Consider the following 15,557-nt stretch of genomic DNA (forward strand, 5'->3'; position numbering starts at 1 on the left):
GGAGAGAAGGAAGGGTAGAGAAGGAAGGAAGGAGGGAAAAGAAGGAAGGAGATAAAGAAATAATGAAGGGTAAAAAAGGAAGGAGGGAGAGAAAGGGGAAGGAGAGAAGGAAAGAAAGAAAGGTAGAGAAGGAAGGAAGGAGAGAAAGAGGGAAAGAAGGAGGGAAGGAGAGAAAGAAGGAAAAAAAGAATGGTAGAGAAGGAAGGAAGGAGAGAAGGAGGGAGATAATGAAATAAGTGAAAGAGGGAAGGAAGGAGAGAAGGAATGAAAGAGAAAGGGAGGGAAGGAAGGAAAGAGACAAGGAAGGATGGAACCAAAGAGCAAAGGAAGCGAGGAAAGAAACAGGTAGAGAAGGAAGAAAGAAGAAAGGAAAGAAAAAGAGGGAAGGAAGGAAGGAAGGAGAAAAAGAAGGAGAAAAAGAGGGAGGGAAGGTTGGCCACAGCAATGCATGGCGGGTACAGCTAGTATAATAATATAATTGATAATATTATAATGTAATACAATATAGTACTAATAATAATAACATGATATAATAATTATATATTTTATATTAAGTGTAATATTACTAATAATATTACAGTATAATGTTGGAAGAGACCTCGTGGGCCATCAGGTCCAACCCCATTCTGCCAAGAAGCAGGAAAATCGCATTCAAAGCACCCTCAACAGATGGCCATCCAGCCTCTGTTTGAAAGCCTCCAAAGAAGGAGCCTCCACCACACTCCGGGGCAGAGAGTTCCACTGCTGAACAGCTCTCACAGTCAGGAATTTCTGCCTCATGTTCAGGTGGAATCTCCTTTCTTGTAGTTTGAAGCCATTTCTCCACATCCTAGTCTCCGGGGCAGCAGAAAACAAGTTCTCTCCTTCCTCCCTATGACTTGCTCTCACATACTTATACATGGCTATCATGTCTCCTCTCAGTCTTCTCTTTAAGCCGCTCCTCATGGGGCTTGTTCTCCAGGCCCTTGATCATTTGACCTACTTTGAATACTGGTAGGGGTTCTTTTTGGGTGGGGGAGAACTGACCCAACATGATAGTAATTGTAGTTCTCCCTACATCCAGAGAACTTTTGTGACCCCCACCAATGATGAAGCTGAACCAAACTGGGCACACAGACCCAATGTGTAAATACAGGTGGGGTTTGGGGGGTGATTGGCGTTGGCATATGGGAGTTGTAGTTCCCAACGTGGGCAACTGTAAAAACAGGCGGGGTTTGGAGGTGACTGACCTTGACATATGGGAGTTGTAGTTCATCCGCATCCAAAGAGCACTGAACCCAGCTGATGACAGATCTGGGCCTTATTGGCTTAGAACAGGCATGGGCCAACTTGAGCCCTCCAGGTGTTTCGGACTTCAACTCCCACAATTCCTAACAGCCTCTGATTGTTTCCTTTCCCGCCTTAGCCATGGGAGTTGAAGTCCAAAACACCTGGAGGGCCCAAGCTGACCCACGACTGGCACAGAACCATAGACAAATGTGGCTTCTGAGGCCTTCTGTTCCCACGTAAACATAACATATTGATTCAGGCAAACTTATATCTCACATATTTAGGTTCCAAAAGGCAAAGAAGCAAGGCCAAGGTAACAGGCCCAAAGCCCACATCTCAAGAGAGAACAATGATATATACATATGTCTATCTTTCTCCCATATTACTTACTTAGGCGATCCCTCGTAGCCCGAGGATGATGGTCCTCCAAGTCTAGTGTCTAGGTGACTGTGGAGCCCTATTCTTGACATACATCTTCTTCCGCAGTGAGGACATTGGTTTCCAGGTGGAAGGAGGTCCTGGTCAGGGTTGGCTTGATGCGCCTTCCTCTTGGCACGTTTCTCTCTTTTCGCCCTCCATTCGTGCCTCTTCAAATCTGCAGCACTGCTGGTCACAGCTGACCTCCAGCTGGAGCGCTCAAGGGCCAGGGCTTCCCAGTTCTCAGTGTCTAAGCCAGAGTCCTTAAGGGAGGCTTTGAGCCCATCTTTCAATCTCTTTTCCTGCCCACCAACATTACGTTTTCCATTCTTGAGTTCGGAGTAGAGCAACTGCTTTGGGAGCCGGTGGTTAAGCATCCGGACAACATGGCTGGTCCAGCGGAGTTGAAGTGTCCCTCTGCGACGCCACTGGGGAAACTTGCAAATGGACGACAGCGTTCGATGTTGTCTTCTCTATTGAGAGCACTGTTTGGACCAGCAAAGGGTGAAGTGTCCCTCTGCAATGCCACAGAGAAAACTTGCAAATGGACGACAGCGTTCGACGTTGTCTTCTCTATTGAGAGCACTGTTTGGACCAGCAAAGGGTGAAGTGTCCCTCTGCAATGCCACAGAGAAAACTTGCAAATGGACGACAGCGTTCGGTGTTTTCTCCATTTAGAGCAATGTTTGGACCCGCAAAAGGGTGAAGTGTCCCTCCGCGATGTCACTGGGGGAAAAAAGATTGGCAGGTGTCTATGAGGGGAAAGGAGAAAGGAAGGAAGGAGAGAGAGCCATGTTGCCATGGAGACGGTGTGAGGAAGGCCCCCTTCCGAGCTGGAGAAGGGAGAAAGGAAAGAAATCTAAAGCAACCTGTGGGAAATGGAGGTTAGTATTGGAATATACTAATAATAGTGAGTATAATATTATATTCAGCCCTTTCTTTCATTGCTATTGGTTGTGATGGGACTGTGTTGCTGCTGAGGAGAGCATCAGGCCTGTCAGGCCTCGCCTCTGCGTTGCCATGGTGACCAGGACTAGGCCGCAAGCCTGCGAAGGGGTGGTGCGAAAGAGGCGGGGTTTCCGGTTCCGGTTTGACAGCCTCACAGTGCTCCAGAAGGCGAAGAGAAGTGGTGAGTGAGCCTCGGTTTCGGGAAAGGGAAATAATATGGAAAACCTTTCTGACTTTGCCCACTTCTTTAATGGCCTTAAGGGGATATTAAAGGAGATCCTAGACTCCTAGAAGGGAACCCCAAGGGTCATCCAGTCCAACCCCTTTTGGCACAATCAAAGCCCTCCCTACAGATGGCCATCCAGCCTCCTTAAAAAACCCCAGAGAGGCATACTGCGTCATAATCAGTATCATAAATATTATCTATTATTATTATTAGGCCCTGGTTAGAAATTAGGAAGGCACAATCAAAGCCCTCCTGACAGATGGCCATCCAGCCTCTCCTTAAAACCCTCCAGAGAAGGAGACTGCGTCATAATCAGTGTCATAAATATTATCTATTATTATTATTATTATTATTATTATTATTATTATTATTATTAGGCCTTAGTTAGAAAGTAGGAAGACACAATCAATAATCGTTATCAATTATTATTATTATTAGGCCCTACTTAGAAAGTAGGAAGGCACAATCAAAGCCCTCCCGACAGATGGCCACCCAGCCTCTCCTCAAAACCCCCCAGAGAAGGAGATTGCATCTTTATCATTATCAAATATAGTTCTTCTTCTTCTTATTCTTATTCTTATTATTATTATTATTAGAGCCTAGTTAGAAAGTAGGAAGACACAATTAAAGCCCTCCCAACAGATGGCCATTCAGCCTCTCCTTAAAACCCCCCAGAGAAGAAGACTGTGTCATAATCAGTGTCATAAATATTATCTATTATTATTATTATTATTATTATTTTATTATGATCAATTATTATTATTATTATTATTATTAGCGCCTAGTTAGAAAGTAGGAAGACACAATCAAAGCCCTCCCTACAGATGGCCATCCAGCCTCTCCTTAAAACCCCCCAGAGAGGGATACTGCGTCATAATCAGTATCATAAATAATATCTATCTATCTATTATTATTATTATTATTAGTAGTAGTAGTAGTATACCCTAGTTAGAAAGTAGGAAGGCACAATCAAAACCCTGCCGACAGATGGCCATCCAGCCTCTCCTTAAAACCCCCCAGAAAAGGAGACTGCGTCATAATCAGTATCATAAATATTATCTAGCTGTCTATTATTATTAGTTTGAAAGCAGGAAGACACAATCAAAGCCCTCCCGACAGATGGCCACCCAGCCTCTCCTTAAAACCCCCCCAGAGAAGGAGATTGCATCTTCATCATTATCAAATATAGTTATTATTATAGGAAGACACAATCAAATAATCATTATCAATTATTATTATTAGAGTCTAGTTAGAAAGTTGGAAGACACAATCAAAGCCCTCCCGACAGATGGCCATCCAGCCTCTCCTTAAAAACCCCCAGAGAAGGAGACTGCATCATAATCAGTATCATAAATATTATCTTTTATTATTATTAGGTCCTACTTAGAAAGTAGGAAGACACAATTAAAGCCCTACCGACAGATGGCCATCCAGCCTCCCCTTAAAACCCCCCACAGAAGGGGACTGCGTCATAATCAGTGTCATAAATATTATCTATCTATTATTATTATTATTATTATTATTATTATTATTATTGGGCCTTAGTTAGAAAGTAGGAAGACACAATCAAAGCCCTTCCAACAGATGGCCACCCAGCCTCTCCTTAAAACCCCCCACAGAAGGAGATTGCATCTTCATCATTATCAAATATAGTTATTATTATCTATTATTATTATTATTATTATTATTAGAGCCTAGTTAGAAAGTAGGAAGACACAATCAAAGCCCTCCCAACAGATGGCCATCCAGCCTCTCCTTAAAACCATCTGAATACGGAGACTGCATCATAATCATTATCAATTGTTATTATTATTGTTATTGGACCCTAGTTAGAAAGTCAAAAGACACAATCAAAACCCTCCCGACAGATAGCCATCCAGTCTCCTCAAAATCTCAAGGAGACTCCATCATAATCATTATTAAATATTACTATTATTATTAGATTCTAGAGTTGGAAGGCAGGGAGACACTATCAAAGCCTTTCCGAGAGATGGCCATCCAGCTTCTCCTTAAAACCTCAAGAGGTGACTGTGCCATCACCATCATCATCAAAGATTATTATTATTATTATTATTATTAGAACCTAGAGTTAGAAGGTAGGAAGACGCAATCAAAGCCCTCCTGGCAGATGGCCACCCAGCCTTTCTTAAAAGCCCGCGGAGAAGGAGACTGATATTATTATTATTATTATTATTATTATTATTAGAACCTAGAGTTAGAAGGCAGGAAGACTCAATCAAAGCCCTCCTGACAGATGGCCACCCAGCCTCTTCTTAAAAGCCCGCGGAGAAGGAGACTGCATCATCATCATCATAATCAAAGATTATTATTATTAGACCCTAGAGTTGGAATGGGCTCCCTGGTGTTGCAGCAGGTTAAACCGCTGAGCTGCTGAAATTGCTGATAAAATGGTCAGCAGTTCAAATCTGGAGAGTGGGGTGAGCTCCTGCTGTTAGCCCCAGCTTCTGCCAACCTAGCAGTTCGAAAACATGCAAATGTGAGTAGATGAATAGGTACCGCTCCGGTGGGAAGGTAACGGCACTCCATGCAGTCATGCTGGCGATCCTTACTTTGAAAGTAGTTCTACTCCAGAAATGTTGCTTTTATGTCTGCCACAAATTATGCTGTATTGGCTGAGACTTGACTTGACAAGATATTAATTGAAAAACTAGAGCAAAATGTGCTATAGAATGTCCCACAAAAACAAAGTTTGTGCAGTTTAATAAACTTTTTTTCCATGTTTTAATGATAGAACCAATTAGGAAATGGCATATATAACCTAGGAACAAAAATTGTGTTACATAGTGTTATATTTTAGTGTTGTTCCACATTGCGGACGGAGGATTTGTGGGAGGCCAGCATTTCTGGAAGAATAAAATGGTGGGAAGAAGGTAGTGATTTCGATGATCCCTCATTTTGTGTGTGTGTTTACATGTCTGTCTTTAACATCTAGTTGAGAAAAGTCAGAAACCCATCGCCTTCATCTGCTTGATGTAGGAATAACTACACACAGGATGTCCCGTCACTTGAAATTTGTTGCGCGGACAGTGATGGTCCCCAACGGCAATGTGGAGGCTGCCTATCGCGTCCTTAACAGGTAAACCTTCTGCTTTAAATATGTCCGTAGTAGTACTGTGAGCATTTGCATTTAGCTTTGGTGGCAACATGAGTGGTCATAGGCTGATATTTATTTATTTATTATTTAGCACATTTATATTCCGCCCTTCTCACCCCGAAGGGTACTCAGAGCGGCTTAGATATATACACACACACATACACATACACACACATACAATATATTATATTGCTAGCTATCCCCTGCCACGTGTTGCTGTGGCCCACATGGGGGTTCTGTGTGGGAGGTTTGGCCCAATTCTATCATTGGTGGGGTTCAGGATGCTCTGTGATTGTGGGTGAACTATAAATCCCAAGAACTACAGCTCCCAAATGTCAAGATTCTATTTTCCTCAAACTCCACCAGTGTTCACATTTGGGCATATTGAGTATTTGTGTAGAGTTTGGTCCAGATCCATCATTGTTTGAGTCCACTGTGATCTCTGGATGTAGGTAAACTACAACTCCAAAACCAAAGGACACTGCCCACCAAACCCTTCCAGTATTTTGTTGGTCATGGGAGAACTGTGTGCCAAGTTTGGTGGGGTTCAGAATGCTCTTTGATTGTAAGTGAACTATAAATCCCAGCAACTACAACTCCCAAATTACAAAATCATTTTTTTTTAGTGAAGGACATACATTGGGTTGTTAGGTGTCTTGTGTCCAAACTTGGTGTCAATTCATCCAGTGGTTTTTGAGTTCTGTTAATCCCACAAACGAACATTACATTTTTATTTATATAGATTAGCATAGTACAATATCAGTATTAAATATTACTATATTGTACTACATCATTATATTGTAATATTATTAGTAATATTACATGTAATATAAATATATAATTATAATACCATATTATTATATTGCATTACATTATAATATTATAAATATATGTATATACAATATATTATATTACATTATATTAAGTTATTAGAATAGCACAGGAGACAAGGTGGAACTGTCCCCTGGCCCTCCTCTCTCTTCACTCTGGCCCAGAGCGGCAATTGGTGTTGGGGGGAGGGGGTCCCCAACTTGGTTGGCTTGTTAGTGGTTCTGTGTAAGTTTTAGGGTCCTTCCACACAGCCATATAACCCAGAATATCAAATCAGAAAATCCCACAGTATCTTATTTGAACTGAGTTATCTGAGTCCATACTGCCATATATTCCAGTTCAAAGCAGAAAATGTGAGATTTTATTCCGATGTGTGGAAAGGGCCTTAGATAACAAATATTGGAACTGCAGAGTTGGAATATATGGTGCCATATGTTTACGTGCCTCTTGTTTTAGGTTGTCTTGTTTGGTTGTACTGCCCCCTGCTGGACTGAGATTTCAAATACAGGTTGAAAATAATACTCTTGTGTTGAAATGAGTCTTGGAGAAGATGCAGTCATTCTCCCCAGTGTAAATCCCACATTAATGTGGGCAAAACGTCAGGAGAGAATGCTTCTACAATATGACCATACAGCCCGGAAAACTCACAGCAACCCACTATTATTCTACAATTCTAACTAAAAAATAACAATAATAATAATGGATTGACCCCATCTTTGCTGAAGAAATGTAATAAATTAGTCCCCAATCTTTCTTGAAATGTATTAGACATTTCTAAGGATTTCTCTAAAGAGAGATTTCTCCTTAGAGGCAATGATATAGGCAGTCACGAAAACCTCAGTTTGTCAGGAGGGCTCTTTGTCAGGAGGGCTTTGGTTACGTTTTCTTGCCCTGGGAAGGGAGTTGGACTGGGAAGGGAGTTGGACTGGATGGCCTTGAGTATTTTCTGTTGGTCATGGGGGTTCTGTGTGGGAAGTTTGGCCCAATTTTGTCATTGGTGGGGTTCAGCATGCTCTCTGATTGTAGGTGAACTATAAATCCCAGCAACTACAACTCCCAAATGTCAAGGTTGATTTCCTCCAAACTCCATCTGTGTTCATATTTGGGCATATGGAATATTTGTGCCAATTTTGGTCCAGATCCATCATTGTTTGAGTCCACAGTGCTCGCTGTAATTGAACTACAACTCCCAAACTCAAAGTCAATGCCAACCAAACCCTTCTAGTGTTTTCTGCTGGTCATGGAAGTCCTGTATGCCATGTTTGGTTCAATTCCATCATTGGTGGAGTTCAGAATGCTCTTTGATTGTAGGTGAACTATAAATCCCAGCAACTACGACTCCCAAATGTCAAGGTCTATTTCCCTTAAACTCCATCTGTGTTCATATTTGGGCATATGGAGTATTTGTGCCAAGTTTGGCCCAGATCCATGATTGTTTGAGTCCACAGTGTTCTCTGGATGTGGGTGAACTGCAATTCCCAAACTCAAGGTCAATGTCCACCAGACCCTTCCAGTTTTTTTCTGTTGGTCATGGGAGAACTGTGTGCCAGGTTTGGTTCAATTCCATCATTGGTGGGGTTCAGAATGCTCTTTGATTGTAGATGAACTATACATCCAAGCAACTACAACTCCCAAATGACAAAATCAATTTTTTTGAGTGAAGGACATACATTGGGTTGTTAGGTGTCTTGTGTTCTAATGTGATGTCAATTCGCCCAGTGGTTTTTGAATTCTGTTAATCCCACAAACGAACATTACATTTTTATTTATATAGATTATATTATATTATAAATACACAAAAATACATATTAAAACATATATCTATAAAATACTTATTAAAATACACAGAACAGAAATCAAAACATTGTGTGTTAGGGTCAGAATAAAATAGCTTTATAGATCTAGCATAGGGAAGGGGGCAGAGGAATGTGTCCATCCACATCCAAAATGCCAAGGTAAGGCTGGGAATTATGTATTGTCGAAGGCTTTCATGGCTGGAATCACTAGGTTCTTGTGGGTTTTTTCGGGCTATAGGGCCATGTTCTAGAGGCATTTTCTCCTGACATTTCGCCTGCATCTATGGCAAGCATTCTCAGAGGTAGTGAATGTTGGAATTAGGACAATGGGTTTATATATCTGTGGAATGGCTGGGGTGGGGCAAAGAGCTCTTCTCTGCTGGAGCTAGGTGTGAATGTTTCAACTGACCACCTTCATTAGCATTTGAAGGCCTGGCTGAGCCTGGGAAAATCTTTTGTTGAGAGGTGATTAGATGTTCCTGAATGTTTCCTCTCTGCTGTTTTGCTGTTGTAATTTTAGAGTTTTTTAATACCGGTAGCCAGATTTTGTTCATTTTCATGGTCTCTTCCTTTCTGTTGAAAATGAACAAAATCTGGCTACCAGTATTAAAAAACTCTAAAATTACAATAGCAAAACAGCAGAGAGGAAACAACCAGGCACATCTTAATACCTCTCAGCAAAAGATTTTCCCAGGCTCAGCCAGGCCTTCAAATGCTAATGAAGGTGGTCAGTTGAAACATTCAAACCTAGCTCCAGCAGAGAAGAGCTCTTTGGGCCTGCCACTTTTGGACTCTCGCTTGCTGGGGTGTTCCAGCAAGTGTCTCTGCGGATCTTAGAAAACTATATCATGATTTAAGTCGTTGACGTGCTGGCTGATACCCAAACAAAGGATGAGCTGGAGATGTCAATGCCTTGGTCCTTTCATTATTGGTTGCTACTTCCCGGTGGATGTCAGGTGGTGCAATACTGTCTAAACAGTCTCTCATTTGGTATCAATGGGTTTGAGCCTGCCACTTTTGGACTCTCACTTGCTGGGGTGTTCCAGCAAGTGTCTCTGTGGATCTTAGAAAACTATATCATGATTTAAGTCGTTGACGTGCTGGCTGATACCCAAACAAAGGATGAGCTGGAGATGTCAATGCCTTGGTCCTTTCATTATTGGTTGCTACTTCCCGGCGGATGTCAGGTGGTGCAATACTGTCTAAACAGTGTAATTTCTACAGTGGTGTAGGGCGCAGACACCCCGTGATAATGCAGCATGTCTCTTTAAGAGCCATAGCCATTCCACAGATATATCAACCCATTGTCCTAATTCCAACAGACCTCACTACCTCTGCTTGCCATAGATGCAGGCAAAACGTCAGGAGAAAATGCCTGCTGGGAATTATGTTGCTTTCCAGGTGTTGGACTGCAATCACCATCTTTCCCTGTTCAGGGGGTTTCCTGGCCTTCTGTATTCAGCAATTGTAGGGCAAGGTGCAGAGTTATGAACACAACAAAGGTCTCCTGGTGTGACCTTGCTAAAGCCCATAGGGTTGTATGCCCTGTGTAGTTCTCTTTGGATGCTTCAGTCCCGAAGGGTTAAAAATAGCTTGAACTGCAGTTGCTCTGCTCCGCCGTGACTGTGTTTTGCGGTCTCCTCCTCCTCCTTCTTGGCACGTTCGGGTTGCCTGTGCTGCCATTGAGCCAAACATGTGTCTCCCTCCCAGCCTCGGCCCATGAGACCAGCAGGAGAAGAGCAAGGCGGCGCATGAGGTTGCATAACTCCCATTCCGAGAAGCCAGCCTGCCTGGGGATTGGCTGGGCTGTGGGGTGGGTGGCGGGGACGTCACGGCTCCCTCATTGGACGCCAGGGGCCGTGGGGCTGGGCTTGGGTCCCATTCACGACTGTTTTCCACACACTGACACACTGACGCACCACCGGGTCGTCTTGCAGAGCCATGTGCATGCAAACGGCCCACTGGGGCAGGCATCTGGAAACGTGCAGAGCCCCATTAAACCGTCTAAAAATAATAATAATATTCTGATATTTCCCCCTTCTCCTGCATGGGAGGAGATACACACTGCCTTTTCATTGACTCTTCCAATCTGTGCTTAGAGTCTTCTTGTTGTTGTGTGTTGTTAAGAAAGCCCTAAGGCAGTGTTTCTCAGCCTTCCTAATTTATTTATTTATCTATCGTGTCAGGAGCGAACCAAAACAGTTGTATTGCATTAAAAAAGCAGACAAACAAACAAACAAAACACAAAGTTTGCAAGCTTGGTAGTTGATTAAATGTCCATTGAGCAGTATCTGGCCACTTGGAGTGCCTCTGGTGTTGCCGCAAGGAGGTCCTCCATTGTGCATGTGGCAGGGCTCAGGTTGCATTGCAGCTGGTTTGTTCTTCTCCACACTCACATGTCGTGGATTCCACTTTGTGGCCCCATTTCTTGAGGTTGGCTCTGCATCTCGTGGTGCCAGAGCACAGTCCAAGTCGCTCTGTTTTCTGTGTCTCTCATTTGGTATCAGCCATTGATTCTGCGTTTGAGCCTGCCACTTTTGGACTCTCGCTTGCTGGGGTGTTCCAGCGAGTGGATCTTAGAAAACTATTTCTTGATTTAAGTTGTTGATGTGCTGGCTGATACCCAAACAAGGGATGAGCTGGAGATTTCACTGTCTTGGTCCTTGGCTGCTACTTCCCGTCAGATGTCAGGTGGTGCAATGTAGGCTAAACAGTGTAATTTCTCCAGTGGTGTAGGGCGCAGACACCCCGTGATAATGTGGCATGTCTCATTAAGAGCCACATCCACTGTTTTAGCGTGGTGAGATGTGTTCCACACTGGGCATGCGTACTCAGCAGCAGAGTAGCATAGCGGAAGGGCAGATGTCTTCACTGTGTCTGGTTGTGATCCCCAGGTTGTGCCAGTCAGCTTTCGTATTATATTGTTTCTAGTGCCCACTTTTTGCTTGTACGTCAGAGCACGGTCAAGAGTGACTCTCAGGTATTTGAGTGTGCTGCAATGCTCCAGTGGAATTCCTTCCAAGGTGAACCTCAGAGCTCGGGATGCTTGTCTGTTCTTGAGATTAAAAGGACGTGTGTGTTTTAGATGGATTAGGGATCAGCTGGCTTTCCCTGTAATAGGCAGTAAGAGCACCTAGAGCTTCGGAGAGCTTCTGTTCTACCATCTCAAAGCTCCCTGCTTGAGCAGTGATGGCACGATCATCAACATAGATGAAGCTCTCCGTCCCTTCTGGCTTAGGCTGGTCATTCCTAATGCCGCGACCCCTTAATACAGTTCCTCATGTTGTGGTGACCCCCAACCATAAATTTATTTTCATTACTACTTCATAACTGTCATTTTACTACTGTTATGAATCGTCATGTAAATACCCGATATGCAGGATGTATTTTCATTCACTGGACCAAATTTGGCACAAATACCCGATATGCCCAAATCTGAATACTGTTGAGGTTGGGAGGTGATTTATTTTGTCATTTGGTAGTTGTACTTGCTGGGATATATAGTTCACCTACAATCAAAGAGCATTCTGGACTCCACCAAAGGTAGAACTGAACCAAACTTGAATTGAATCCCAGCAAATATAATTCCCAAATGTCAGGGTCTATTTCCCCCAAACTCCATCATTGTTTGAGTCCACAATGATCTCTGAATGTAAGTGAACTACAACTCCAAAACTCAAGGTCAATGCCCACCAAACTCTTCCAATATTGTCTGATAGTCATGGGAGTTCTGAGTACCAAGTTTGGTTCAATTCCATCACTGGTGGAGTTCAGAATGCTCTTTGATTGTAGGTGAACTATAAGTCCCAGCAACTGCAATTCCCAAATGTCAAGGTCTATTTCCCCCAAACTCCACCAGTATTCACATTTGGGCATATTGAGTATTTGTGCCAAATTTGGTCCAGTGAATGAAAATACATCCTGCACCTTGGTCAAGGTGGTCCTTGCTCAAGTGGTCCCTGATCAAGGTGGACCCTGCTCAAGGTGGACCCTTGTCAAAGTGGTCCCTGGTCAAGGTGGTCCCTGCTCAAGGTGGACCTTGGTCAAGGTGGTCCTTGCTCAAGTGGTCCCTGGTCAAAGTGGTCTCTGGTCAAAGTGGTCCCTGATCAAGGTGGACCCTGCTCAAGGTGGCCCCTGGTTAAGGTGGACCCTGCTCAAGGTGGACCCTTGTCAAAGTGGTCCCTGGTCAAGGTGGATACTGGTCAAGGTGGTCCCTGGTCAAGGTGGCCCCTGGTCAAAGGGGTCCCTGGTCAAGGAGGTCCCTGGTCAAAGTGGCTCCTGGTCAAAGTGATCCCTGGTCAAGGTGGTCCCTGGTCAAGGTGGACCCTGTTCAAGGTGGATCCTGCTCAAGGTGGACCCTGCTCAAGGTGGACCCTGGTCAAAATGGCTCCTGGTCAAGGTGGCCCCTGGTCAAGGTGGTCCCTGATCAAAGTGGTCCCTGATCAAAGTGGTCCCTGGTCAGGTGGTCCCTCGCCAAGGTGGTCCCTCGTCAAGGTGGTCCCTTGACGAACCACTGATCTAGACACTAGACGTCTATTGATGCATCCTAGAATCACATTGGCCTTTTCAGCTGCTGCATCACACTGTTGACTCATGCAGAAAAAATACAGAATAGTATATACATTTAGGGGGTGTTGTTGTTTCTTATTGCGTCTGGAGGGAAGGCAAGTAAGCATCCGACTCGATCTGTGCTCTTTGACAAGGGGTCTCCTTTCTCCTCTTCTCCAGGGTCCTCACCATGGATGGGATCATCGACGAAGCCAAGCGGCGGCGGTATTACGAGAAGCCGTGCCGCAGGAGGCAGCGGGAGACCTACGAAGCGTGCCGGAATATATATAACACGGAAATGGCTCGGAAGATCAGCTTCATCGCACGCAAGAATCGCGCAGACCCTTGGATGGGTTGCTGAACTCAAGGGTTTTCCGTATTGGAGACCTAACAGCGCATTCCTTTTGGTGGGATTGTTTTGAACCCCCTTAATCATCAGAGTATCTTGGTTTCTTTTTACAGTCTGAAAAATGATGACGCCAATAAAGCCCTTGTGAAAAATCACTTGGTGATTGTGGGATTTCTAGTGGGATGTCCTCATGGTGTTTGATTTTTAAGGGGAGCAATTCGTTAAAATTATTTACATACAATATTTATAATATTATAATATAATGCAATATGATACTACTACTGATATATGATATTATAATTGTATATTTATATTCCATGTAATATTAGTAATAATATTACAATATAATGGTATAGTGCAATATAGTAACATTTAGCAATTCGTTAAAATTATATACATATAATATTTATAATATTATAATGTAATGCAATACATTACTATTAATAATAATATAATATTATAATTATATATTTATACTCCATGTAATATTACTAATAATATTACAATGTAATGGTATAGTACAATAAAGTAATTTTTAGCAATTCGTTAAAATTATATACATAAAATATTTATAATATTATAATGTAATGCAATATAATACTACTACTACTAATATAATTATATATTATTATTTTACTAATAATAATTTTAATATAATTATATATTATTATTTTACTAATAAAAATAATATATCATAATTATATATTTATATTCCATGTAATATTACTAATAATATTACAAAATAAAGGTATAGTACAATATAGTAATATTTAGCAATTTGTTAAAATTATATACATAGAATATTTATAATAATATAATATAATGCAATATAATACTATTAATAATAGGATATTTATATATTTATATTCCATGTAATATTACTAATAATATTACAATATAATGGTATAATACAATATAGTAATATTTAGCAATTCGTTAAAATTATATACATAGAATATTTTTAATATTATAATGTAATGCAATATAATACTAATAAAATTAATATATCATAATTATATATTAATATTCCATGTAATATTACTAATATTACAATGGTATAATACAATATAGTAATATTTAGCAAAATTATATACATATAATATTTATAATATTATAATGTAATGCAATATAATACTAATAAAATAATGATATTATAATTATATATTTATATTACATTTAGTATTATTAATAATATTACATTATAATGGTATAGTAATATTTAGCAATTTGTTAAAATTATATACATATAATATTTATAATATTATAATGTAATACAATATAATACTACTAATAATTATTATATTATATATTTATATTCAATGTAATATTACAAATAATATTACAATGGTATAGTACAATATAGTAATATTTAGCAATTTGTTAAAATTATATACATAGAATATTTATAATATTGTAATGCAATATAATACTAATAAAAATAATATATCATAATTATATATGTATGCTCCATGTAATATTACTAATAATATTACAATATAATGGTAAGAGAAAGAAAGAGAAAGGAAGAGAAAGAGGGAGGGAAGAAAGAAAAAGAAGAGAAAAGAAAGACAAGGGAAGGAAGAAAAATGAAAAGAAAGAGGGGGAAGAAAATAAAGGAAGAGGGAGGAAAGGGAAAAGAAAAGGAGAAGAAAGAAAAGGGAAGAGAAAGGGGAGTGAAGAAAGAAAGAAGAGAAAAGAAAAAGGGGAGGGAAGAAAGGAAAGAGGAAAGAAAAAGAAGGAAAAAGAAAGAAAAGAGGAGGAGGAAGAAAGAAAAGGGAAGAGAAAATGGCGGGAAGGAAAGAACAAAAGGAACAAGAGGGAGGGAAGCAAGAAAAAAAGAGGGGAAGATAAAGAATGAAGAGAGAGGGAAGAAAGAAAAAGAAGGGAAGAGAAAATGAAAGGAGGGAAGGAAGAATTAAAAAGATGGGAAGGGAAAGAGAAAAAGGAAAAGAGGGGGGAAGAAAAAGAAAAAGGGAAGGAAGAAAGATGAGAAGAAGAAGAAAAGAGGGAGGGAACAATGAGTAGAAGAGGGAGGGAATAAAGAAGAAGTGAAAGATA

General features: G+C 41.1%; 1 protein-coding gene across 1 annotated transcript; it reads left to right on the forward strand.

Annotated features, from left to right (window-relative positions):
- The first annotated feature begins 2,714 nt into the window (after positions 1 to 2,714).
- Positions 2,715 to 13,654, forward strand: MRPS21 (mitochondrial ribosomal protein S21). Its single transcript, XM_060758496.2, has 3 exons — positions 2,715 to 2,815; positions 5,814 to 5,957; positions 13,331 to 13,654. The coding sequence occupies exons 2-3, from the start codon at positions 5,875 to 5,877 to the stop codon at positions 13,509 to 13,511; spliced, it is 264 nt and encodes an 87-aa protein (XP_060614479.1). The 5' UTR covers positions 2,715 to 2,815; positions 5,814 to 5,874; the 3' UTR covers positions 13,512 to 13,654.
- The last annotated feature ends 1,903 nt before the right edge of the window (positions 13,655 to 15,557 follow it).

Source organism: Anolis sagrei, chromosome 12 (genome assembly GCF_037176765.1).
Source record: "Anolis sagrei isolate rAnoSag1 chromosome 12, rAnoSag1.mat, whole genome shotgun sequence".
Taxonomy (NCBI): Eukaryota; Metazoa; Chordata; class Lepidosauria; order Squamata; family Dactyloidae; genus Anolis; species Anolis sagrei.